This window comes from Melanotaenia boesemani, chromosome 17 (assembly GCF_017639745.1).
Source record: "Melanotaenia boesemani isolate fMelBoe1 chromosome 17, fMelBoe1.pri, whole genome shotgun sequence".
Taxonomy (NCBI): Eukaryota; Metazoa; Chordata; class Actinopteri; order Atheriniformes; family Melanotaeniidae; genus Melanotaenia; species Melanotaenia boesemani.
The window spans coordinates 25,930,577-25,957,983 of NC_055698.1; the positions used below are offsets into that span (position 1 = coordinate 25,930,577).

Sequence of the window (27,407 nt, forward strand, 5' to 3'; positions counted from 1 at the left end):
TCATTGCTACTCATACGACACCCAGCTCTACCTCTCTACCAAACCCTCCTCTTCACTTCCACCAACCTCCCTTACCACCTGTTTACAAGAAATTCATTCTTGGTTTTCATCCAACTTCCTCAAGCTCAACAGTTCTAAAACAGAAGTCCTCCTGGTAGGCACGCCCCACACTCTCTGCAAATCTAACAGTTTTCCCATTTCCATAAACAACTCAACTGTCCTTCCCTCCCCTCAGGTAAAGAGTCTGGGTGTCATCCTTTCACTCCCACATTACCAGTATCACCTGGCCTGCATATTTTCACTTGAAAAACATTTCTCGTCTCCGTCCCTCTCTCACCCCCCACACCATTGTCATCCTCGTTGAGCACAGTTTGGGGGAGCCACAAGCCAAATTAAAACCACCACAAACTAAAGAGCGACTTACTTTTTTTATTGGCTTGGCGAAGAACCCCGCCACACTTGGTAAAAAAATGTATGCGATGCTGGATGGAAATAAATCTTGTGACATTGCAGAAATGACAGAAATTATTACTCATGGAACATTACATATGAGTTGTAATAGAGTTTTAGAGATAGTTTAATAGTCTTATTGCAGTTTAAATATGCACCGTGTTCTGACAAGGGCGATTCCTTTTTGAGCTGTGCAGATCATACACAGCAGACCCTTCCTGTTTGTTACATGCTGTGATGAAAGAAGTCTGTAATCCAGGAGCAGGTGGAAGGTGGGAGGTCCAGGTACCACAGTTTCTGTACTAAGATGTCTGGTGTGATGGTGTTGAAGGTTGAGCCATAATCTATGAAGAGGACTCTTACATAGTTACCATGGTGTTCAAGGTGGCTCAGCATGGTATGAAAAGTGATAGTAATGGTGTCCTCAGTGCAAGGTTTGCTTTAGTAGGAGAATTGGGAGCTTCAAATGTTGGTGGGAGGCAGACCTGATATGCTGCTGGTCCAGCCTCTAGAAGCATTACATACATACACATACAGACATTTGAACAATGGGCCAGGAATTGCTGTGGTCATTGTTGCCTGGTGTCTTGAGGATGGGGACAACAGTGACTGTTTTATCGATCAAAACAGAAAAAAAAAAGATTACCCTGATGTAGGTTGTCTATTAATGAGAGTTTGTGGACGGTCGCTGCCTTGTACAAGATGCAGAATCCAGCTTTTCTCCCCCATTTAGCATTGTGCCTATTTTTGAGATGTTGCAAAACAAAAAAGTCTTTAACAGTCTTTAAATACAAAAAAAAACAAAAAAACAACAGAAAACAAAAAAAAAAAAAACATGAAATTTTCACTAAAATGGTCACAAACATCAAATTTAGATGAATTCATAAAACCTGTTTTTCACAGAGTCCTGTTAGACGTGCATTATGATGTCTATTACATCAGCCTCAGTAATGGAGGAATACATGACTACTAACAATGTTCATTAATTAATTCTGTTAATTAAACTCATTTTGTGTTGTTTGTTTTTCAGTATCCTTAAAAATAAGCGAACTGAACAACAGTAACCGTCAGCTGCAGGACAAACTTACAGGTAAGAAAGATTTTTATCTCAATATACAAACACCAATATCACACTTCATAATATTTGCCTCAAAATTGTTATGTTTTACATTTTTAACTATGGTTGTTTTATAGTTATGGAAACTAACTTCAGTCAGCTGCAGAGCCGTCATGAAATCCTGAGTAAAAATCAAAGCCAGTTAAAGGATGAAATGAAGAAGCTGAAGAACAAGATTGAAGGTGAGAGAAGACTGAAAACTAACACATAACATCACCTCTGAACATGTGACATGAATCTAGTTTTACCTTGAGAATGAACAGTTTTACAGGGTTTTTCACCCTGTTCACATACTAGATGATAAAAAGGAAACACATCAAAACAAGTTTCCATGCAATCTTGGTCACAGATTGGAGAACTACAACAGCAATTTTAAACTGCTCACAAGTTGATTATTTTCCTATAGTTTCAGTCTGTCTTATTAACTTACATTTCAAATTAAATTAAAATAAAATTAAATCAAATCTGTTATTTAAATTAAACATTATTAAACTGCCTTAACTTGTAAACTATTTATTCATCAATATAGGAATTTGTAACTAAATTTATTCAGAATCCTTCTCTTGAAAATTGTTTTCTATCATTTTTACAAACAAAGTTGTTATAAATTTGATGATTAACGCCATCTTTACTTTTTAAAGATAAACAGAACAACTTGACAGGATAACATTTATAAAATAGGATGAGCCAGATTACGATTTAGGCAGCATGACTCCAGGAACTAACTGAACCTCACTGGTGTCACTTTGGAAACAACTGATCGTTTTATTGATTAAAACCTGCTTTGTTGATCTAAAAACAGCACCACTTCTTTCTGCTCATGACTGATAAGATGTGAAGAATTTTATGGACCACTTCACTTCACTTTGTTGTTAATCCTGAACATCATTAAGCTGCAGAACATTAAATTTGTAATGTCTGTGTTAGAAAAGAGAAAATGGAGATGGGAAATAACAAAGATGGACCTGGTTTAATATGTTTTTATCAGATAATCTTTGTTATAATTGTGAAAAACCTGCCTCTGAAAAAGAAAAATAGTTTTTATTTAAAAGTTCAAATTAAGAAGAATAATTACTGGATGTCTGAAGATTCTCATTCATCCAGGTCATGACATCCAGTGTTGGTTGTCTCAAGTAAACTGGACTGTTTTAGTTCCTTCAGAACATTGTGCTCTTATCGAGGAAGAGCATCCTCAGTTCTGATGGAGATAAGGGGAGATTTTACTGCAGTAACATGTGAAACCACTGGGTTGAGCTTGTTTCTGGGGAGGAGGCTACTGTCCTGTAGTAGACATCTACTTACCGTCTCTACTGCTTTCATGGCTGGCTGCATGTAAACAAAGTGGTCTCCAACAATGACTGACATGGGTCAAAGCAAAGCAGTGCAGACTTTCACTGATTACATCAACTATGTGGACAAGAACATCAACATCACATGAAAAGATGTGAACAACAACAACAGCTGCCTTTCCTGGACTGTACTGTCCACATGATGGAGGACAGGAGCCTGCAGACTGGACAACCCTCATCCTTTAAACACAAGCTCGGAGTTATAAGAACGCTTCAGTACCGGCCAGAAAACATCCCCACCAATGCAGAAGCCCAGGAGCAAAGAAAAAACATCTCTTAGGATGATAGAACTTATGGATTGTTTCTACCTGGACTGGACCTTTATTAAAGCTGCAACTAGACCCAGAAACACCACCGACACAGGGAGAAAGGAAAAGAAGAAAAAGGAAAGGGAAGCGTTGTCATCCCTGATGTGGCTGGAACATCTTAGAAACTCAGGAGGATTTTTGAATAACAGCAAATAGCCATGTTTGTCAAACCCAGCCACCCCGTCACATAGAAACTGACTCATCCTAAAGACCCGACTCCACACTCTTAAAAAAACAACCTGGTGTTGCAGGTCAGTGCAGTGAGGACTGCAATGAGCTCTATATTGAGGAAAACAATCACTCAACAGATGGATGCTCAACACAGGAGAGAAACTCATCAGATCAGGACTCAGATTTTCTCCTTCATTCATTTTAAAATACAGACTTTTGAGGACCTCAGTGATAAAATCTTGGACAGAGAAGACGAGTGGTTAGAGCAGCAAGTGAAAGAGGCCATCTATGTCAAAGTAGAAAAAGCTTCAGTAAACAGAGGAGGAGGACTGAGACATCAGCTCTCCCCCACCTACAGCAGCATCTCTTCAGCCATACCAAAGACAATGAAGAGACTGACCCCCACTTAGCCTCAAGTGAAACTCCTGACAATAGTTGCTATTAATGACACCTCAGCTTGTAGACTCACTACTTCAGTAAAACTTTCTCTTTTTTTTTTTTTTTTTTTTTTTTTTTTTTAAAAAAAGTGAAACTTTCTCCATCAGACCTGAAGAAGCTCTTCTGGATGAGAGCAAAATGTTTTCATGAAACTAAACCAAGTCCAGCTGACTTGACCCAACCTACGTTGGATACGATGACTGAATACTACGGCAATACTTCCTGAAAAGGAGAAATAGGGAAACAGATCATACTTCAGTGGGTTTCTGGAGTCATCTTAAGAAGAACTAAAGATTGAAAATGAAACTTAATGGAGCATGTTAAAATGTAGAGCATCGTCTTCATTTGCATTACATTACACTGAGACAAAGTGGATAAAAACACACTGAACTACAATACGAGTCACGTTTTCACATTTGATGGTTAGTTTTTGAATTCATGTGAATTTACTGTGATGTATCGTTGGCAGCAACTTAAAACTAACATCTGATTTAATTTTTCCTGTATGAATATTTCTGTGAAGGACCAATATATATAAATGAGAAACTTGAGCTATTTATGGAGTAAACATCCTGAAAGTATTATTGATTTAACATTAAATAACATAAAACCTGATTTTGAAACACTTGTTTGATATTCAGAGATCTGCTGTCCTGATGGATGGATAACATTTCGATGTAGCTGTTACTTTCTATTTACTGACTGGAAAAACTGGACAGAAAGCAGGAACTACTGTCAGGAAAGAGGAGCTGATCTGGTGATCATAAACAGCAAAGAGGAACAGGTGGGTGTGTGTTTGATTTTTTATGTCTGTGTGATCTTTGGTGTAACTGATCTGGTACTTTAGTCTTGATCTTTTGTCAGTCTGCTTCCTGTCCTGATGGATTTCACTTTAAATGGTTTTCAAGTCCCAAAATCAGGATCAGCTGATCAATTAGATCCATTTACTTGATTTACTTCATGAACTCATTTCAAAATTTAAATATTTTCACATTTCAGAACTTTATGGTTTTGTTTTGACTCAGTTCTGCTACATTTGTTAAAAAAAAAAAAATTGTTAAACATGTAGTAAAAATGTGATTTATTTACCAGAACAAAGACCAGATCAGTATGAGTGAAAAAATGTTGCTGAATGAATCATAAACATTAAAAATTATTTTCAATAACAACAAAATCAGTGAAAACTGTTTTCTGATCAAAGGAAACTACAGGAAACTAAAGTCAGTAGTTTTAATGAAATTTCAACATTTGTTTTAACAAAGACTGAAAATTATTCATTAACATTTTGTTGCTTTTGGTTTTTGCAGAATGGAAGAATTAAAAAGTTTGTTTTTCTTTCAGATATTGTTACAGTTATGTTACTACAACAGCCGAGCAGAATAATGATTTTTTTTTGTTCTACATTTTCTTTGTCTGTCCAGGAATTTGTCAGTAAACTGAGTTCATGGTTCTGGATCGGTCTTGAATGGATAGGAGGTGGATGGAAATGGGTGGACGGATCTCCACTGACAGTAACGTAAGAAATTCTTTACAATGTTAATTAATATCACTGTTTAGAGCCGTAAAATCTAAAATGTAGAATCTTACAATTTTCTCCTGATAAATATGAAAAATCAGGAGATAATTTTAATTTGTTTCAACAAGTATCTCTCTGAATGAACAACTTGAACTTTGTTCACTAAAAACTTCCTGCAAGCCGACTGAAAAACTACAACAAAACATGTTTACAACTGACAAAGTATTTTACTACATTTAATGGCTGAAAAGGTTTTTCTAGTGTCTGATGGTTCACAGTGAAAAGTCATGGAGGAGGACAGACTGATCAGAAATAAAACCACTAACAAGCTTAAAACCAGGAAGCAGATCAGCAGAGGAAACATTTCTGGAGGATTGAGCAGCTTTTACAGAATTTAATGAATAAATAGAGACAATGTTGGACTTTATCAAGAGTCCATAAATGATCTATAATCAGTCCAGACCCCTAATCCTGTGTGTTGTCACATGTGTGTACGTTCTTTAAGATGATGAGAAAAGAAATACAGAAAACATCTGAAACTTACAAAGAGGAAATTTATCTGAATGTGGAAATAATCCTGAATTTCAGTCCAGTTGAATGTGATGTTTTATTTCTCCAACAGGTTCTGGAAAGATGGAGAGCAGAACAGATACAATAGTTACGGAGTGTATAACAATTATGAAGGGAAACGGAGAATAACATATTACTCTAATACCGGTAACTGGATGTGTGAGAAAAACTCTTCTGCCTCTCAGTGATATAAATGTGTTTGCAGTGATTAAACTGTCAAATTTGACACCAAAAAAATATTAAGAAAAGTTTTCTTTGTTGTAAATTTCAGATGTCGTGTGTCACTCATAATCTACATATATCGTCCCTCTGTAGTCTAATATATAGACAGAGTAGTGAAGGTGGAAGTCATCTATACAACAACAACAACATATAAACTTTGTTCCACTCATTTATTGTAAAACAAGGAAAACTGCAGCCTCTCTTTACTTTGTTTACTTGCTTGATTTATGATGTTTTTCTTGCTAAATCTACAGTCAGTATCATCTTTAATTTATCTGGCACACATGAAGGTAGCAGCTGAAGATTTTAACAAGAAGAAAAATCCTCAATCTTAGTTGTTTTAATCTGGATTGTGTGAATAACTGCAGACTGATCAATGGAGGAGACCTTTCCTCCTTCTGATAAATGTAAACAGAAATGTGTTACGTTTCTTTTGTAAACAGCAGGATGTACTGGAGAATGACGTTAGTGGATGCTTCTATGGGCCACAACTAATGTCTACTTTTTACATGTAGTACAATTGTAAGGATTGTGTTTTTATACTGAGATGGAAAAAGTAAAGATACTGAGCTCTGGACAAATGAGAATTTGTGTTCTACAAATAAACTAAACACTGAAAAACAACATATTATGTTGGATGATATAGAAAAAAAAGTTCAACTTGTCATCCAGGCACTAATATGTGGACATTTCAAAAAGTCCCCCAGTTACAAAACAATCTTACTTTTTGTTAAATGTTTTTATTTCTTATCAGTATTTGATCCTTTTTACTCATTCTAGACATGTTGTGTATGTTGCATTGCTAAACCTGAAATTAAATCCTATATCTTAAGCCTCTACTTCTGCAACCTCACAGACCTTGCAGTGCTTGTTTAGCTTCTATCAGAACGTCAGTGGGATTCACTGTTTTCATGAACCCTGTGAAATGTGGACTGAAGGCATGACTGGTGAAACTTGCACTGAGATCGAAACAGCTTTCAAATAAATGCCTGTTTTCATGATTTTATGATCTTTTTCAGTCAAATTAAACTTATTTTTCCAACGTGTGTTTCAGTTTCTACTTTATGTTGTTAGACAGATTTTATTGTACTGGTTAATTATCCAAGGCCATGATTATGTTTCAGTGAGAAAACATTTTAGTAAAATTACAAAGATGTTTGATTAATTGGAAATACATAAATGAAGCTTTTATTTTTTTCCTTGAAACTGTTTAACTGCACTTCAGATGTTCATGAATGCAGCACCAAGCAGCTCAAACATTGCTGATTATTCTTTTAAAGATGTGAAGACACAAGTGTGAACATCATGTTTTTTTTGTCAGGAAAACAGTTTCATGTTTCTCGTGTAAAATTCTAATAAAAATAAACTGAAATGTGAAAGAAGCCTCTGATCATTTTTTCACAATGTATATATCCACTGCTGTTAAAAATGTTTTGGGGGGGAAACAAATGCAGGACAGAGCAGACAGGTGGAAGCCAGATGAAGGTGCAGGGAGCTTTAATAGACAAAACCAAAGATGCTGACAAAGCAGCACAAAACCCGACCTCATGAACTTCTCCAAAGATCTGATGCTCTGACTTTTCAAAACATGTGACAATTTATTCTGTGTTAAAATCTCTCTGATTAACAAAACTGATCACAGTAACTTAGAACTTTTTTCCATCTGCAGTTTACTGAGTTACAGTCCCTTCACCTCAGAGGAACAACTGTTTAAAAAAATAAAAAAAATGAAAACCTTCAGGCCTTGTTTTCTGTTTTTGTTACTATGTTTTTTACAAGGTTTTTTTTTTTTTTTTTTTTATTTATTTTTAATTATGGAATTTATGTAATCTTGCTGGACCTGACCAGATGGTACAGAGAAAAAAGGAGAATAATGACGCTAAGTAAAAAGGAAAGTAGACAATAGGAAGAGGAGACAAAGACACAACAGATAAAAGAAACAACCCTTCAATCCAACTTAACAACAAACAACCAACGGCTACACCTGTACAGAAACACAACAGGGAATTCCCTACAGCTTTTATAGGCAAACTAAGCTGACAATCATCAGGAGTTCCAAAAAAAAAAGCCCCATAATTTACCTTAACTTCTCAAAAATTTATGAATTGTGTTTTGAAAACCCTTTTGTGTTCAGCATTTTTACAAGAAGCCTTATATTTGCTTCCTTTTGTGCATTTATACTGATACAAAACCACTTACTTTTGTTTACTATTTCAACAAAAATCTTATGTTGCACAAATGAACAAAAAACAGCAAACAAATCCACAAACCAGAACGAGAAGCAAACTCAAGAAAGCAGCATGAATGTCCTCGGTGCAGGTTGGTGTTCAGAAAAATAAGATGCCTCATCTTGGATGGGCTGAACTGGTTTCTCCTCTCTGTGAGAAGTGTCATGGCCCCTTCTTCTTTGTGGCTGTGTTCTTTAATTATGTGTGTGTGCAGGTGAAGCTGGAGTGTACCTGGCTGTGCGTGCGTGCGTTAAGGGCCCGACACACTGCGAGTATAAAAGACCCACCTACGGCCAGCCTAAGCCCTCTCTTTTCCTCGCTCCGCTCCCAGGCCGCACCTGCGCCCGCTGCACCTTGCCTTTTGCTTTACTTTTAGTTTAGCTTTACACCATACAACACTGCACTCATTACATTCTACACACAACCATGCACGCACCTACACTTCTGATTTTGCAGACAGCCACACTTCATGGTTATCTTATTTTGCCTTAGTTTTGGTTCATCTTTCGTTAATAAATGATCATAATTGGCCTTATCTGTTGTTTGGCATAATTTTGTTATAGCCATGAGCCGGGTTATGACAGAAGGGTTTGATGACACAACGCACTCACTCACTCTCATACTCTCCTCTCGGCTGTCTGCTGTCTCACTCACAGTGTAGCGTGGTCTACCACACCCCATCCTTTTCTGTTGTTACATAATGGTATGATCCTATATCCTCACATGTGCATGCGGGCCAATCCAAACAAAGCAGTGGGCAGAGGTGAGGCTGAGCACTGAGAGCTAAGCAATCAGCAAGAGGAAAAACAAAACTGTGAGCCAGCTTTCATTCCATGGGAGCCGGCTTCTCTAATTCACTACAAGCATCGGTTCTCAGAGACGGCTCCTTCACACATGGCCAATCACTACCTCTCAAGTTATGGGCTGGACACACGGGAGACGACGTCGCACCTACTCCATCATTTTCTATGGAACTTGCACGATGAGGGGAAAATTGCTGCCCTCCTCCAGCCAAGTGACAGGCAACATTCTTGCACCTGGAATGATACCCAAAGCACTTTACATCATACATCATATTCACCCATTTACACACACATTCACGCACTGATGGCAGAAGCTGCCATGCAAGGTGCTCAACCACAACCCATCAGGAGCAATTAGGGGTTCAGAGCGCACTCATTCTGGTGTTTGTGAACAGCGTTCTCTCACAGTTGAATTTTGTTCAAGAAAGTGCCAATTTCAGCTTTCCAGGCAACATCCCGGCTAAAACACATCGTAACCTTAATATATTGGTGAAAAACACCAAAGGCAGCAGCACCACCTCTGCCAGGTGATTTATATATATTTATACACTACCGCTCAAAAGTTTGGGGTCACTTTGCCATGGTATTCAATAGGGAAGTGACCCCAAACTTTTGAACGGTAGTGTATATATACATAAAGGGCTGTCAAACGATTAAAGTTTTTAATCAGATTAATCACAGCTTTCGAATGAATTAACCATGATTATTCACCATTCGTGACTATGCCTGAAATTTGCCCATTTTTACTGTATTGTATCAACAGAAAGAACCAATGCTTAAAAATATTTACTGTTAACTGACCCTCTCTATGGTAAATGTTAGATGTAGAATGGTTGGTAAATGCAGCATGTAATGTACTTCTACATGCTGTTCTAAAACATCTCTACCATGTTCTAGATCATAATTCAGAATTCTTTTCTTTTCTTTTCTTTTTTTTTAATTTTATTTTATGTGACTAAAGTTAAACAGCCAACATTAATGAAGAAACTCTGATAAAACTGATGATCTGGATAAAAACAGGTTTTTCCTTTTATCATTGAAGTGTGAGTGTTTGTGCAGCAGCGATAAAAGTTCTACAGCAGCATCATCCAAAGTAAACGCATGCTAATAAATTATGTAATTGGAAAGTTTATCTTCACTGTTTTACATTAGATGATCACTTTAGTTGTAATAGTCTGTTCAATATTTCATAAAATCTAGACCTAAAAAAGGTCTAATTTGTGATAGAGTGTGTGATAATGAATTGATAGTTAATTGTTTTAAAAATTTTAACGCCGCTAACGTGTTACTTTGTATATATATACATACATATTAGTGCTGGGCATGTTAATGTGTTAATCGCGCGTTAACACAATGTTTAATTAACGCCGTTAATGTTTTTAATGGCACATTTTTTTGCTGCCCGCTGGCTTTGATGACAGAAACATGGCGTCCCTGTCCCCCTTCCCTGCTGCAGCAGTGCGTCTGATGCAATCAAGAGAGAGCGGGTTTATTAAAATGAAGGGACTTTTTCTGTCTGGAACTTAAGGAAGAAGAAGAACCGACAATTATCTTTGTCTGTCAAAACTCATACAGATGGACAGAATATCATGATTTTTGGAAGAGAATCTGCTCCCAAAAGACAATGAAAAAACAGTTTATTATTTTTTAATGAATGCAGTTTTAATTTATGCAAGGCAGCAAAGGTAAGACATGTTTTCTGAGTTTTACAAATGTAAAGCATAAAACGGGTCTTCTTCTGCCTCTGGTTCGGTGAATCGTGATCATAGCGAGATGAAACTTCCAGCTGTGAAATCTGTGAGATGTGAGCTTTCAGTAGAGGAGTCATTTGTTCGTGTTTATGAGGAGACATCATCTGTGTTTACATGTTTTTTGGACTCTGTGTATCTGGTCGTTAAATTGTTTGTAGTTTTAAATGTGTTTAGTGGGCACAGAAATGGTTTTGCTGAGCTTGTAGATTCTGGACTTTCTGTGGATACCACACCTTTAAAGTTGCACATCTGACGCTACACGCAGAAACGAGATGTTAACCTCTTAACTCCCGGTAGTGGAGGCTGCAGAGGCCTTATTTTAAAGGAAAGAGACATTTTATGCTTAACAATGCGATTAATCGCAATTAAAAACTTTAAGCGTTGCCCAGCACTAATACATATCTATATATATATATATATATATATATATATTTATCTATCTATACATATATATGTACATATATATATATATATATATATACACTACCGTTCAAAAGTTTGGGGTCACGTTGCCATGGTATTCAATAGGGAAGTGACCCCAAACTTTTGAACGGTAGTGTATATATATATATATATATATATATGTGTACATATAATAATGGATTATATTTATATAGCGTTTTTCAAGGCACCCAAAGCACTTTACATTGTGTATCTATTATTCATTCACTCCTCACTGTGATGGTAAGCTACATGTGTAGCCACAGCTGCCCTGGGGCAGGCTGAAGGAAACGTGGCAGCCAATCTGCACCTACATCCGCTCCTCTCCGACCATCACCGAACATTCATCCACATTCATACACCAGCGATGCCAACACTGGAGTCAAGGAGGGAGAAGTGTCTTGCCCAAGGACATAACAACAGATAACTGGGGGAGTGGGAATCAAACCGCTAACATTCCAGTCCTTGAGCGACCTGCTTTACCGCCTGAGAGACTGCGGTCAATATATATATATATATATATACATACATACATACATACATACATACATATATTGAGCATCTGTGGAGCATCCTCAAACTGAAGGTGAAGGAGCTGACACTCGTGATGTCATCATGGAGGAGTGGAAGAAGACTCCAGTGGCAGCCTGTGAAATTCTGGTGATCTCCATGCCCAAGAGGGTTAAAGCAGACCTGGAAAATAATGGCCACACAAAATATTGACACTTTGGGCCCAATTTGGACATTTTACTTAGGGGTGTACTCACTTTTGTTGCCAGCAGTTTAGACATTAATGGCTGTGTGTTGAGTTATTTTGAGGGGAAAGCAGATTTACTCCATGAAACAAGCTGTACACAGACTACTTTACATTGTATCAAAGTGTCATTTCTGCATTGTTGTCCCATGAAAAGATTTAATTTAATATTTGCAGAAATGTGAGAGGTGTTCTCACTTTTGTGAGATACTATATATATATATGCAGGTTTAGTTTAAATTTAGCTTCTTTCTCAATAAAAGTACATATTCTTTTTGTTGTATTACCATATGGGAGGCTGGACAAGAAACACTGCCAGCATCAGCCCTTCTGGTTATCACTTCCTTGAATCTGCAGACTATAATCGGCCGAACGTGTTAGTTAGTGCTGCATTTTGTAGAAGGGGAGATAAGAGCTTCAGTTCAGAGCACACAGTAAGCGAAACACCAGTTAAGTTGTCTTGGTTGTTTCAGGATGTCCTCAGATATCTACGCCAAACCAGATTTGTCAACAAAAGCGAGATACAACAGAAAGGTGCAAGAAGGCTGAGATGGATGGAACGAGAGGGTGGTGAGCATCTATGAAAGTGGAGATTTTTTGGATAATCGTGCTAACTTTCAGTCACAGGAAAGAGGTAAATAAATGGTGTGATATTGTGACAGTTTAGTCTGACAGAAAATTACATCCAGCCATGATGGGCGACTGTGTGAACCCCTTGTTTGCTTTAATCTGTGATGTTTGTTTTTGTAGAACCACAGACCCAGAAGAATCCTACAGTCAAGAAAGGACATGTTTGAGACATGATGTTGTACCAACTGCTGTGCTGTTTGATGTTAGCTGGAATCATCACGCTGTCCATATACAGTAAGTTAAACTACAACAACTCAAAATCGGTAGACATGATACATTTTGGACACAAGCTTAAAGAGCGGCTGTATAACTGTTATAATTTTTACTTACAAACATGTGGAATAGTTCAGAAGACACGTGCTTCAAAAGTTCAGCTTCAGGATGTTTGTCATGTGTCTTCATATTACACAGTTATATCCTCGTTTCTGTACGACACCTCAGCAGGCTGGGTTTGGTTTCGGGTGTTTTGGGCTGTTTGCAACTTGCTGTTTGTTCTGTTTTGTGTGTCAGCAACACAAACATATTTAGAACATGTAGTTTTCCACCACAAAGCAAAGCAGCTCTGTTTTTAAAGATGAGTTAGTTTAACTGCATAAAAGCTCGAACTATACACTCCCTGACTGAAACATTTTAAAACCTCCACATGGAATATTTCAAGATTCATTATCATGTGCAATATCTCTTTATGCCACTTCACTGTGCAAAAATATGTAAACATCACAACTTTCTTTGTGTTTTATCTTTATTTCTTTGAATTATTTTCCAGTCTTGATATGTTAGTTTCCTTGTTTGTGTTTGCCTTTTTTAATTATCTGTGCCTCATTTTCGGTTTTGTGGATTTTTATTTAGCTGCTTCATGTTAAATATATTGTTAAATGATATATGTTGAATCCTAGCAAAGGACGACTAAGCTAAAATAATTCTATCAAATTTTGGTCCAGCCTTTAAAACAAGGCCGATTTTCCACCTTGTAGCAAGTCTTGTGCTTTTCTGTTAAGGTTGTGGTACGCCCAGACAAAAAACAGAACAAAGAGGAAGAACTACATGAACAAGATGACCCACCAATGTGGTCTGAGTATCATAGTGGAAAATCAACCCTCACACATTTCATCTCGGCTCAGTACAGAAACACCACAACTGTGTTCTTCTCACGCCTTAATTTAAAGGTGTGAAACACTCGTGTTTGCTGTCAACTATAATAGAACAACACACTTCTTCATTAATACCAAGTATTCTTAAATAGTTTAACTGTAAACGTCTGATGGGGACAGCTTTATTTTAACACCTTTATTTGCGTTTCACATGACTTGTAAAAACAGCTGTTAATGAAAGAGCTTTTTGCTTTAGAGGTGATAAACAAAGAGCTGAAGAATAAATTATTCCACTGCTGAAAAATAGCAAAAGATAAAAAATATAGGAAGACGAACTTGCACATTTACATTTGTGAGTTCTTGTTTCTCAATCAGTGGCACATCAGTGAAATAGCAACTTCTGACAATATTTATTTAAGCTCATTGAACCAAACTGGTTCTGTTTTGTTGTTCTTTTAGTAACCTTGAAGATGAACGAACTGAACAGCTGTTACAGTCAGCTGGAGCCCAAACCTGTAGGTTTGCCCCCCCCTACAGGTAAGCCAGTTTCCATGTAATTAGGTGACAGATTAGAGGAACTGCTGCATAGGCACTGATGATATACTTTCCATCTAGGATTGCTTAGCTATACCAAATCTCACAGACAAATCAGGGACATTGACAGTAATGCCAGCCCAATAGCTGCTTTATTTTCTTCACCTAGCTTCATACAGCTCATGCTACTGTGTAAGTTGGTAAAAATTAGACTTAAGGCACATTTACACCAGCCCTTCTGATTTGAATCCTAATTTGTTTGCTTGGAAAGTGGTACTTTTGAGGTGGCGTGAATACGAAAGCAAACTATGATGTGGATCAAAGAAGGAAACTTTGGCCCGACTAAAATGTAGGTCCGGGTTTGTTTCAAGTGAACCAAATACATGCAGCACACTACAAAGCAAAGAGCATTGTGGGTAAACACTACCAAAACATATGTGCTTGTTGGACTGTAGGTGACTAAGGCTGGAGAAAGTTCTAATAAAAATATGGTCAACCCATGACCGCTAGGATTTGATTGGAGCTCCGTATTTTGTTCTTATGTGGTGGAAACACAAGTTGTCCTGCATTAACTAATAGATCAGTAATTATTGATGCATCACTGCTTCTGGTGAGGACAGAAATACTTTATTTAAAAGGTCTGGTTCATTGGAGTACGTGCAGTATGAAAACAAACTCGGGCCAAGAATAATGTTGCATCAGTCTAGCGGACACAAATTCAACTAATAAGCGGTGATGAAAACACTGAGTAAAATCACAAGCAGTTAAAGAATAAAGTGAAGCAGCAAAAGTACAAGATTTAAGCTGAACACAGGTTGAAATTTATCATAAACTAGAACCTAACTTTGCTTTTACTTTTTCTGACATTTTATTTTTTCCTGCATGAATATTTCTGCCAGGAACAGATACAGTTTGTATAAATGAGACAGAAAATGAGAAAAAATTGTTTTCTCAAGTCTTATCAAGTTGAAAGATAATTATAAAAACATCAATTTTGAAACATTTGTTTTGCATTGCAGAGAAAATGTGTCCTGATGGATGGAAAAGATTTGGAAGCAGCTGTTACTTTAAATCCACCGAGAGGAAAAGCTGGTCAGAAAGCAGGAAAGACCGTCAGGAAAGAGGAGCTGATCTGGTGATCATAAACAGCAAATTCCAGTTTAAATGGTTTTTAGATCCTAAAATCATTGACCCGAGGAATTAGAGCCATTTACTTGATTTAGCTCATAAACTCCCATTCGTCTCAAAATATTATTATTTGCATATTTTAGTTCTCTATAGCTTTGTTTCATATTAGTTATGATAGTGTTACGACCCCGCCTCGAAATCCAGGGGATCAAGGGGTCGACAACAAAAACAAACTGCACTGTTAGAAATTGCTGTAAATTTACCTCAAAATATCAACAGTATTATTCTGTTAGGTTTAAATGCAGTACATTACTGTTAATTTTGGTTAGTGAAATGACTCAAATGAAAAGTAACGGTATTCGACAGTATTATTGCTCAGAGGGAAAAAAGACAGTACTTTACAGTATTTTTCGCATTGCATTGTGGGAACTGAAAACTGCTTTGAGCCCGCATGTGTTCAAGTTGTGATTTTTCCATCCATCTTCATCATGTGAATTAAAAGGTGAGTGCCTCTTTGGTTTGCTTGTTAGCATAGACAAAATACATAACATTTGTAATCAATGCGTATTGTGCTGTGATGATTTTATAGCCTAGATCCCAACATCAATAAAACATTTGTAACATTGCATTTATGTCTTATTACGTTTAAAATTCTTTCACTAAAACAGTTTTCTTTAGCTAAATTATTGTCAAAGTAAGTAATGCCCATTGGATTTGAATCAAGTTAACTTGAAAGTTTTCAAGTCCTATTTGAGACTGAGCTGACACAAACAACTATTCTAACATCAAATCACTTGAATGCAGTCTCAAGCGGTTACCGTGGCCAGCTACGATTAACTACTTCTACAGTTGCTAATATAAAAAATTTTTTTCATGATATTCCTTCTCTTCGAATTTGCAGAAGGTAAATGATACTGGAAGTGCAACTAACTTTTTAAACTCTTGTTTCAGTGGGAAGCAAACTGTGACACAGTGGAGTGGAGCTGGATTTCTAAACTGCATCTTTCACATTACAAGGTGAGTTTTATGTAGGAATAGGCTATCTTCAATATCACCAAATAAGTAAATAAATTGAACTGAAAATTACATGGAAACATAAATAAAAAGGAATATTAACATAAAATAAATTTAAAACTGTTTAAATGACAGAAAAAATATACATTTTTTATGATTACATAATTCATAGGTTTTCTGGATATCACCAAAACAATACTGAGAAAAAAAGGCACTAAGTTAGATACTTAAAAAGTTGCAACATAATTTCATAATACAAAGTATATGCACCTTTTGAATTAAAGTCCATCAAGACTAGTCCATGATCAACATATTAAAATGAATTTCTTTTGTTAAAAGAATAGCACTTATTTGTGAATGTATGAAAAGTTTTCAATTTCTTTTGCATTCATTTGCAATGTAGCCATGGCAAATGAATACATTTTTTTATGTCAGTGCTGACACGGGGGTTTCTTTGTAAAGTTTCAGGTGAAACACCAGGAAGCTGTATTCACTGATGATCAGCCTTGAAGAGCACATCATTTGTGAGGTCATACAGCCAACTTATCTGACTGGGCTTGCTGCTGTTTTTTCTACTTACTACCCTTCAATCTTCAGTACCATGATGATGCTGCATGCACACTGGAATTCATTCAAAGGTTAGATGCCTAGATCCTTACATCCTTCAGCTACTATTGTGTGATGTGAGCATTTAGAGGACCTTGTGCTGCTCACATTTAATCTCACAGATGCAGTATCAACTGCCCAAAACATCTGATTTCTAGAGCTTGTTAAAACAGCTTTCCTGCCACTAATTAGGGCAGTGAAAACTACCACTTTTCATGAATCATTTTTGTATATGGATTACAGGTGACAATGTGTAACTCCTAAAAAGATGCTAAAATGTAACATTACCTACACCTTGTGTAGTAAAGGGCGGTGTTCTTGATACAAGAATAGACTTTGTTGTATTTATATTAGCAAGTAAACTTTAATTAGTAAACACCAATTCTTATTTTTAAGGCGGTTCATCGAGATCAATCCCGAGAGAGGCACCAAGGCTGGATGAGGAAAAGTTCAGTCAAAGAAGACAGGAAAGATCGCCCAGAAGAAGGTGACATCAGTCAACTCTCGTGTCTCCAGTCTACTCAAGAAACTAATAGACTTTGCGTGGGACTTCATATAATACAGTCAGCCAAGTAATTCTCTCTCTCTCTCTCTCTCTCTCTCTCACACACACACACACACACACACACACACACACACACACAATTTTTTTTCACTTAGCTCAGATAGCCACTGACTTAAGTTATTCAGACGTTCACTTGACCACTTTCAGTTATGTACCTACTCACTCAGCCAGTCTGTTCATGTCCAGAGTTCAGTTTTTAGACAGACTACAAGACTTGTTAAAACATGGTATTGATAATTTATATTATTTATATGGCTGAAATTAAAGTTTATTTACCTGAACAAGCTTTGTGCTTTGTTATTGTCTACCTTATCATATTATAAGAATGTTTTGCAATTCCATTCATTGAAGTCATTTAATTGGTTTCTTAAATACTAATTTTGATAATATTTTTTGTATTTATTTGTGTCAAGTGTTCATGCTACTGCACTTATTGAAGTTTGCTTTTTTAAATGGCTAAAATTTTAGTTTTTTCATAAACATGTCTCAGGCTTTTATTTGTTTTTCAAGAAAGCTTTTTAAATGTTACTTAAAAGTTTAATAAAGAGTGACGTGTTTTGAAAAGACATTTTAAAGCTGTATTGTTTGTCTTAAAATTTCAACTCACCATTTCAAAAGTTATATTTTTACACTGTTCTAAAATATGGTATTTTTAAAGCAAGACTGCTAAGCAATAATTTAACATATCACAAGATTTAGAAAAGAAACATTAAAAAGATCATAGTAGTTCTTTTTGCTGTATTTGTACAGCAGCGTACAATAATATCCTGCAAATATACCTCTTGTGAAAAAATGTAAATAAGCATTAATTAACTGCTAAATGTTTTGGCAGTATTTTACTGTAAAGATAGAAAATAGCAGCTTTATGCTGTATTTACATAAACAGCAGCAACAGCAAGACACTGTTAATTTTACAGTAACTTGCTGGCAACCGTGCTGCCAGTTCTTTACTGTTTTTTGACGGGACAATATTTAACAGTGCACCCCTACCTGCAATGAAGTATCAGCTTGCTACTGACAACATCACATGACATGATGAGCTACTAACCCTGTCTTGTTTTGAAAACAGAGAACATGTTTAGCGAGCTGGTGGCAACAACCTTTCCTCAGTTATCCAACACTGATCTGCTCATTGTTTTTAAAAGAAAGAGAAATTAGTAAAACAAGATGAAAATAATATTTTCTTTATTTGATCCCTTCAGATGCATCCTAACGGTGACTCACTGACACATGAATTTATATTTCCTCCAGATTACCGTCTAACCGCTGACCCAGGATCTGATAAGATGGTTTCTCTCTCATTCCTACAGCTGAAGCAGTGAGAGTGAGTAAAACCTTCCTGCCAGAGGTGGAAATGCCAACATACTGATCCTTATGTGCATTTATGTAAATACCGAACAGCAGTTTCCCTGCTTGGTTCTGTGTGGTGGTGCAAGCTGCAAGTCCTCTGATTTCCTGAGAACTTGTGTGTGTGCGTGATTTGCACAAAAACTGCTCGTGTGTCTCTGGATCCTGATTATTTCATTTTTGCTCATGGCTGGTTTAAGTTAAGGTTTTGAATATCTTGGTATCTATAATTTATAATAAACCTGAAACAGCTTCCATTTTGCTCTTAAAAAGGCTGCATAATAACTTTGACCAGTGGTCTCATGTGTGAACCATAACATATATAAAAGAAGGAAAATACATGCTATTTTACTTTTAAGAATCAACACTAAAGGCCTGATCTATATTTCAATCAAGCAAACTAAGGATCTGAAATCTGTCAGAAAGAAGAAGAAGAAAAAAAAAGAGGATGGATTAATAAACAGTTTGCTTAGAGGAAAATAAATCCATGGCCCTTAAAGAAAATGGTGATTAATAAATGGAAAAAAAAAAAAGCAAATTAAAGAAGCTCCTCTTTCCAATAACCAGATGGAAATTAGTTTAAGTAAAAGAAAGGAAACTTGAAAAATTAGTTCAACAAACCTGCATTAACATATTAATATAGATAAAATAGTTTTTTTTTTGGTTGTTGTTATCTGCAATAACATAGGCAAGTGCACTGTAAGAATTAATACAGAGAGGTACCAGGAGAAAATACAAACTATTGCATTATGGTCTGATATCCATGGATGTTTTAAACTGATTCTCTTGTAAAATAAAATAAAGGATTTGTAAAAGAACAAAAGAGAAAAAGCTGCTTGAGCAAAATCTGGCTGATGATAGACACATAATTAAAAGAAATTCAAATTGGCCTAATGTCCATATCATTTTGGAGTTTAATAAATTGATTAAGAAAACTCCAGCAGACTTCATGTCTTTCCACAACGATGCCATATTGGCCGTTTATGGATCCTCCTACATGCAGGGAAAATCTACCTGCTCTGATTTGGCTTTTCTGCCGAACGAGTGACGTAACTGACAAAGTTCTGACTGACCTGAACGAACAGACTGACGTTTACTTGACCTTTTCCTTCCAGCAGGATTTTCTCCAGGACGCTACTCTGCTTCCACACAGGGATGGTTGCTGTGTTTCATAATGCTGCTAACTCTGATGCCATTAACCAGAAACACCTTTATTTTCCTGATAAGCAGGTCTGGTGACGTGGATCTGTCTACAGGAGGAGACATTAATACTTACATTTTACATTTTACGTGTCTCGGGTTGCTGACCTTGGCAGGCACCGTTACTTCTGTCTGTCTCACTCCGCCGTCTCTCGCTGGACGTCTCCCTACTTCTCCTCCTCGCTCCCTCTCTCCTCTGCCCCTCCCTTCACATTCTCTGCTTTGCATGCTGACGGCTCTCTACCTCCTCCTGACCTGCATGAGGATGTGTAACTGGACAAGGTTGAAACTCAGTTCATTTCAGGTTCTCTCTAGCAGGCCTCCTGGTCTTGGAATTGAGCTGGCCCTTCCTGGAATCGTCATTGGTGAGGATTCAGTGTTGGTTTATTGCAAAACCTTTTCCTTGTGCTTTCTGAGGCTTTACAGGTGGTGACAGCAGCTCTCCCAAAACCGGCTGAGGACGGGTTTCACACACACTGATGCAGGGTGGCTGGATTGTAGGTGAGGACCTCAGAAGGAGCATTAAACGGCTCAGAGTTTCACGGGTCCGTACCAGGTGCCCCTGAGGGATGTCTTCCTGGCCAGCCACTGCAGCCACCCAGCACCAGCGGGAGATCTTCAATCTTCACTGCCCCCTCCATCTCCATCTCTGGGGTGAGTGAGTTCCAGAGATGAGGAGCAGAGCAGCTGAAAGCTCTGCTCCCCATGGTAACAAGGCAGGCTGGGGGGACGGTGAGGTGGATGGAGGAGTGTTACGGCCACCGCTTATTGTTGGCAGCTGTGGCTCATTCTGCCGCTGATTGCCAGTTCTGGAGGCTCTGTCTGGAGTGGCTGGTGCCGGCACACCTCCGTCCCCACCCCTCTGATTGGCTTCACTATGGACCAATCAGGCTGCAGCTTGTTAGAGGCTGAGGCTGAAAAGGCTGCAGCCGAAGCCAGTCAGGGGGGAGGCTGGATAGGCACAGGCCGCTTCCCCTCACTTAGTCTTTGTGTGTCCGTGGTAGGAACATGGCTGCTTAGCACAGGTGGCCTGGTTCCGAGTTATGGTGGATTTTGGTGGTAGCAAGGTCTACTGAGTGCTCGCTGTGCTTCGTGTCATTGAATCTTTTGTGGGGCAGACCATTATTTGGACACAGCAGGAGGATTCCCGGCTGTGGCACGTCCCATGTGGGGACTTTGGATGGTTCTGTTTTTAGTTTGGATTCACCTTGGTTTATGCACTCAGTTCAGTTCAGGCTCTGCTACACTTTAGTTTGTGTTTCTGCCATAGTGTTTATGTTTAGTTTGGTGTTGGGCTAGATAAGTGTTTGTTTTTGTTTGTGACTACGGTCACTTTAGTTTATGGGTCTGCTGCTCTTTTGTTTGGTTTTAGCTTCACAGAGTTCCGTGTAGTCTTTTGGTTTTCACTTGATGTGTTTTTTTTTTTTTGTTTTTTTTTGTATAGGTTCTGGTTTATTTCTTTCAGCAGGTCCGCTAACCCCAACACTCATTCCTTTTGTGTTTTTATTGTTACAGGCTTTACCCTCTGTTCCACACCAGTGCCAATAAAATGTGCTCGGTTTAATTTTACCACCTGTCCTCAACGTGTTTATTTTCTTTGTTACACCCTTCCACATACCCCTGAAAGTTGGGTCGTAACAAGGAGGAGGATCTGAGGGAACGGACTGGTATGGAGACATGGAGATCAGAAAGGTAGGGAGGGGCGAGGTTATGGATGGCCTTGTAGGTGGAGGGGGTAGGGTTAGGGTTAGGGTAGTGGATGCGGTAGGTGACGGGGAGCCAATGGAGCTGCTGCAGGATAGGGGTGATGTGATGGGTGGATGCGGTTCATGTGATGACCCGGGCTGCTGCATTCTGAACCAGTTGAAGTTTATAAAATGTTTTTGGGGGATTCTGAACAGAAGGGAGTTACAGTAGTCGAGACGGGGAGGTGACAAAACTGTGAACGAGTATGTCGTCGGTGTGAGGGAGGGGCGGAGGTGGTTGATATTGCGAAGGTGAAAATATGCTGACCGGGTTACGTTATTGATATGTGATGTGAAAGACAGAGTGCTGTCGAGGATGACACCCAGACTCTTTACGTGAGGGGAGGGGTAAATGGAAGAATCATCAATGGGAATGGAGAAACTGTCAGATTTGGAGAGAGCGGATTTGGTGCCTACTAATAACATTTCTGTTTTGCTGCTGTTTAATTGAATTTGCTACTTAGCCTTCCTCATTCCTTATGCATGTGTGGCCTCTAATTTAACTATTGCTCTATTCCTGCAGGCATCACTCTGGCCTCTTTCTATAGAAATGTATAACTATTGCTTTTGCTCTTGCCTCCCCAGAGTCTCTCTTGACTTCACTTAAGTCGGGACGACTACTCTAATTACTTGCAAGTAATTCTGTATTCAATAATTCTCCTGTAATAAACTTTTTGATACTTTTACTCATTCCAGACTCGTAATTTTTTATCTAAACAGCACATGAGAAAAGAAACGTTTTTAACCTGGATTTAAAAATGTCTACATTTGGTCAAAGTTTAATCTCCACTGGCAGTTTGTTCCACTTGTTTGCAGCATAACAGCTAAATGCTGCTTATCCATGTTTAGTCTGGACTCTGGTCTGGACTAGTTGACCAGAGTCTTTGGATCTAAGAGCTCTGCTAGGTTTATATTCTCTGAACATATCACAGAACATATTAGATCGATTCACCTCACAAGTTGACTGTGTTCGATTCCTTATTTTACTAACACAGGAATCCAACTGGGTCCAGGCTTGATCTCATATCTCATGGGTGACACATGTGTTTAATAACCATATGTTGAGACCAAGAAATCTACTGAAAAGTTCAATTCCTTCACCCGCTGTAGGAATGGGCCCTGAAATGTGAACATGATGTGCTCCATACTGACACAGTCTCTCCAACAGCAGAGAAAAGTCTTTCTTCAGGATCTCGGAGCCAGTTTTCCTCCTCAGAATATCATAAGACATGTGGACACCCATGTGGACAATAATCTTCATCCCATCTGGATATGAAGACAGAATGGTCGGCAAGATCTTTATCAGTTTCCTGATTGATGGATCAGAAAATGTTAGATTTTCTGTCTTTACCATTCTCACATGCGATGTTTTAGAGTCCCCAGTCAGAATTGTGTCTATTTCTTTTTGTGTGGAGGCGCCCATAGCTTCTCTAGTCCTCTTGTTTGTGGAATTTTGGCCTCTCTTCCTGGTTTGGTTAGCTCTTGGCTGAGTTTTAGGGTTTTTTATTGATCCTTGCATTACAATTATCATCATTCATTTTAATAGGAGCAAACATATATTTATTATGCAGTGAGACTTCAGGTGGTGGAGTGAGTGCTAAAGCTTTAAATTTCCTGTTGGATTTACCTCTGCGACGAACAACACCAGACTCGGTTCTGGCTGGGGTTGATGACTTTGGTCTGGCACCAACACTGTTCCAGTAGGAGAGATCAGTCTGACCATCTGGTTTGGGATTTTTCCCAACTATTCCAGTGTCATTTGAATACATCCAAGGAAGTGTATCAGCCAGGTCTGTAGCGGAAAGCTCCACATCCGACATGCTTTCATGTATGAAGATTTGACTTAGTTCATTTAACAACTCAGTACCTTGTACAGAGGTTGCAATAGAGTCAATAAATTCTTCATTCACATGAATGCCTTGCAGTGTTTCAATCCTCTTCTCAAGCTGTGTTATCCTCCAAGAAATTTGCTCACACTCAGTGCCAATCACTCATATTGCAGGGTTAGAAGACATTATTCCACTAGTTCTCTGATGATAATCAACTAAATTTATTTAAAATATACATTGTGCCAGTGATTTTTAAGTGACCAAGATTCCCTGTTCCTAAATTTCTTGCCAGTGAAGATAAGAAAAAAGAAGTAAAACGCAAACAGAAGGGATTCAGATTCAATATTCAAAGTGTTTATTGTCATTTGACCAGTAAGGAAACAAGTTTCCCTGAACCATGAAATTCTTACTTTGCTGTCCACACTGAATGCCATAAAAGATTATAAAATAAAATTAAAAAATAAACAACTTTAATAAAATAGATTATTTACTCAGAGTATTTATCTTCTATGTACATAAATGTGCAGTGTGCTACGTAAACTGTTGTGCCACATTCAACAATGAATGATTAGCTGTGCAAAACATTGTCATGAGGTAGACGATAAGACCAGTGTTGGGAACGTTACTTTATAAAAGTAATTAGTTATAGTTACTCACTACTTTTTCAAAAAAGTAACTGAGTTAGTTAAAAAATTACTTGATAATAAAAGTAACTAGTTACCAGGGAAAGTAACTATTGGGGTTACTGTATGTTGCTTTATCTCGAAGAGTTTTTTTTTTCTGAGTAGTTTTCAAAATTTACTTGAAATGAGTAAGAATTAAGCCCGTCCGGGTTTGTTTGTTAAAGCACTGGCTCTGATTAGCTGCCGTGAAACATGCCTGCTTTAACTGACAATGACATCAGCCAATCATTTTGCTTATCTCGCTCCAGTTCATCCAACCGGAGCTCTCCCAGTCCCAACCAACAGCCTTGTTGTGGAGCCGAAGCATGTTCTGATTTTGCAGTTCAGTCAGTTTATTGTAACGCACTGCCTTTACTGTACAATAACTATAACGGCGTTACAAATATGGGGAAAATAATTAGTTTGATTACTCCGTTAGTGAAAAAATAACGGCGTTACGTAACGCCGTTATTTTAAACGCCGTTATTACCAACACTGGATAAGACATATGTGCAATATCTATTATAAATAATAAGACGCATAAAATAGTAAACAATATTGCAGTTACTGTGCTTGACAATATAAAGTCAGTGTGCAGGGTACAGGCCGTTGTTACAGACTCCTATTAGCTGTTAAGGAGTCTGATGAAAGAAAGAACGAGTATCTGAGTCTGGTTGTCCTGCATTTCAGACTCCTGTATCTCCTGCCTGAGGGAAGGAGAGTAAACAGTCCATGTTGGGGGTGGGAGGGGTCTTTGATGATGGAGGCAGCTGTCCTGTGGACTCTGTGCTGGTAGATACTCTGCAGAGGGGGCAGTGGAGTCCTGGTGATCTTGGACGCAGTCTTCACCACTCTCTGCAGGCGTTTGCAGTCTGTGACGGTAGAGCTGCCGTACCACACGGTGATGCAGCTGGTCAGGATAGACTCAACGACGCAGCTGTAGAAGTTTCTGAGGATCTTTGGTGACATGACAAACATCCTCAGCCTCCTCAGGAAGTTGAGCTCTCTTCACCAGCTGTGTGGTGTTGCGTGTCCAGATATTTAAAGTTGCTCACCCTCTCCCTTTCCAGCCCACGGATAAGCAGTAGCTGGTGAGGGTTCCTCTCCTTCCTCATGTCCACTAATCATCTCCTTGGTCTTGTCAGTGTTGAGGGTGAGGTTGTTGTCCTCACACCATGACACCAAAGAGGCCACCTCCCTCCTGTAGGTTGCTTCTTCCCCGCCAGTGATATGTCCTATTGCAGCAGTGTCATCTGCAAACTTCAGGATGGTGTTGTCCTTGTGGGTGGCCACACAGTCATGGGTGAACAGGGTGTAGAGCAGAGGTCACTAACAAGCGGCCCGCAAGAGTTGCTAAATCTGCCTGTTATCAGCGACTTTGAGTTGGTTTTTCTGTTAAGTTTCTTGCAAATATCATCAGTTGTGGCTTTTTGGGCTTGTTTTATTCTGAGTGTAGTTGCTTATTTGGGCTTGTCCTGCTCCTGTTATGAAGCCCCCCTGATTCTCTCACAACTATCCACAATATTGGATATTAAGTTAGAAGAGTCCAGACTGTAAGAGGGGTGGTCTAGGTCATAATTTCTGATCACCATCAGAATGTGTACCTGCACTATAATGAACTCAGACTTAAATACAAGTTTTCAAGACTTCACTCATCTTCTAAGGCATACATGCAGACACAGATTCTGATGGTTCACAGATTTTGGTGTAACACCACCATGACCCTAGTCACATGTACGTTCAACTTCACTACACAGAGCAACAGTGACAATGCCCGCAAATAAATGTGTAAAATATATACAATAAAGAGTAGAAAAGAGAGTGTATTGGAGGGCTCATCATGCAGCCCCTCAAAAAACCTTCTTATCCGTGAGGCACAAATCAGTTTCACTGTTATAACAACATGAGGAGGAGAAAGTTTTCATTTGTTGTAGGTCTTACCCCAGGTCTTCTTGACACGAGTCATTTATGTCTTATTTTGAATAAAGTTAAACTTATTTAGTGTTTTCATTGTACGTACAGACTGTATTTAAATAAATATATACATATATATATATATATATATATATATATATAAATATATATACACACATTTATACAAACTGCTCATAAATAAAGGGAACACTAAAATAACACATCCTAGATGTCATGGACTACGTTCCAATCATCTTAAACACTCTCAGAAACACCAGGACTTGGTGGATTAATTTCCATAGAGTTTACTGAGAACTTGTGAAACTGCAACACAGTACATAAAATATTTGTATTACTAAACAAATCAACACAGCATGGAAGCAACAATGTAAGTTAGCTAGGCGAGCTATGTAGCTATTATCACAATAATGCAAGCTAATAAATTAGCAAGTGGCAACAGAAACATGAAGCTAGTCTGGTAGCATGATAAATACCTCTGCAGTCTGAACATTCACACAAGCTTAAATTGTCAATAGCCCAGTAATACAAAAAAGCACTACTTACAGACGTTGCCTGAGCAAAAGGAGAAAGAATTGTCCAAACTGAGGAGCTGACAGCTATATGTGCTTACACAACAGGAGCTGGAAACTGACAGCAAACTCCTCTTCCTGGTTTCCCAGCATGCACTGCTCCCAGATTGCTTTAACTAAACCTATCATACTGAACTGAATTAACAACACTTTGCCTGAAGCATAACAATAGATTTGGATGAATGAAATATTCTTATTAAACACTTGAATGTGCTGACAACAAAATCACACAAAAATTATCAATGGAAATCAAATTTATTAACCCATGGAGGTCTGGATTGTAAGTCACACTCAAAATTAAAGTGGAAAAACACACTGATCCAACTTTGATGTAATGTACTTAAAACAAGTCAAAATAATGCTCAGTAGTGTGCATGGCCTCCACGTGCCTGTAGGACCTCCCTACAACGCCTGATGAGGAGGTGAGTGGTCTC

General features: G+C 38.1%; 1 protein-coding gene across 1 annotated transcript in view; it reads left to right on the top strand.

The window, feature by feature from the left end:
- Positions 1-27,407, top strand: part of LOC121656682 (C-type lectin domain family 4 member F-like) — a 781,688-nt gene that overhangs the window by 579,691 nt on the left and 174,590 nt on the right. Inside the window, exons 19-20 of the mRNA XM_042011801.1 lie at positions 1,481-1,540; positions 1,645-1,749. Coding sequence (XP_041867735.1) covers positions 1,481-1,540; positions 1,645-1,749 — 165 coding nt within the window. The remainder of the gene's footprint in view (positions 1-1,480; positions 1,541-1,644; positions 1,750-27,407) is intronic.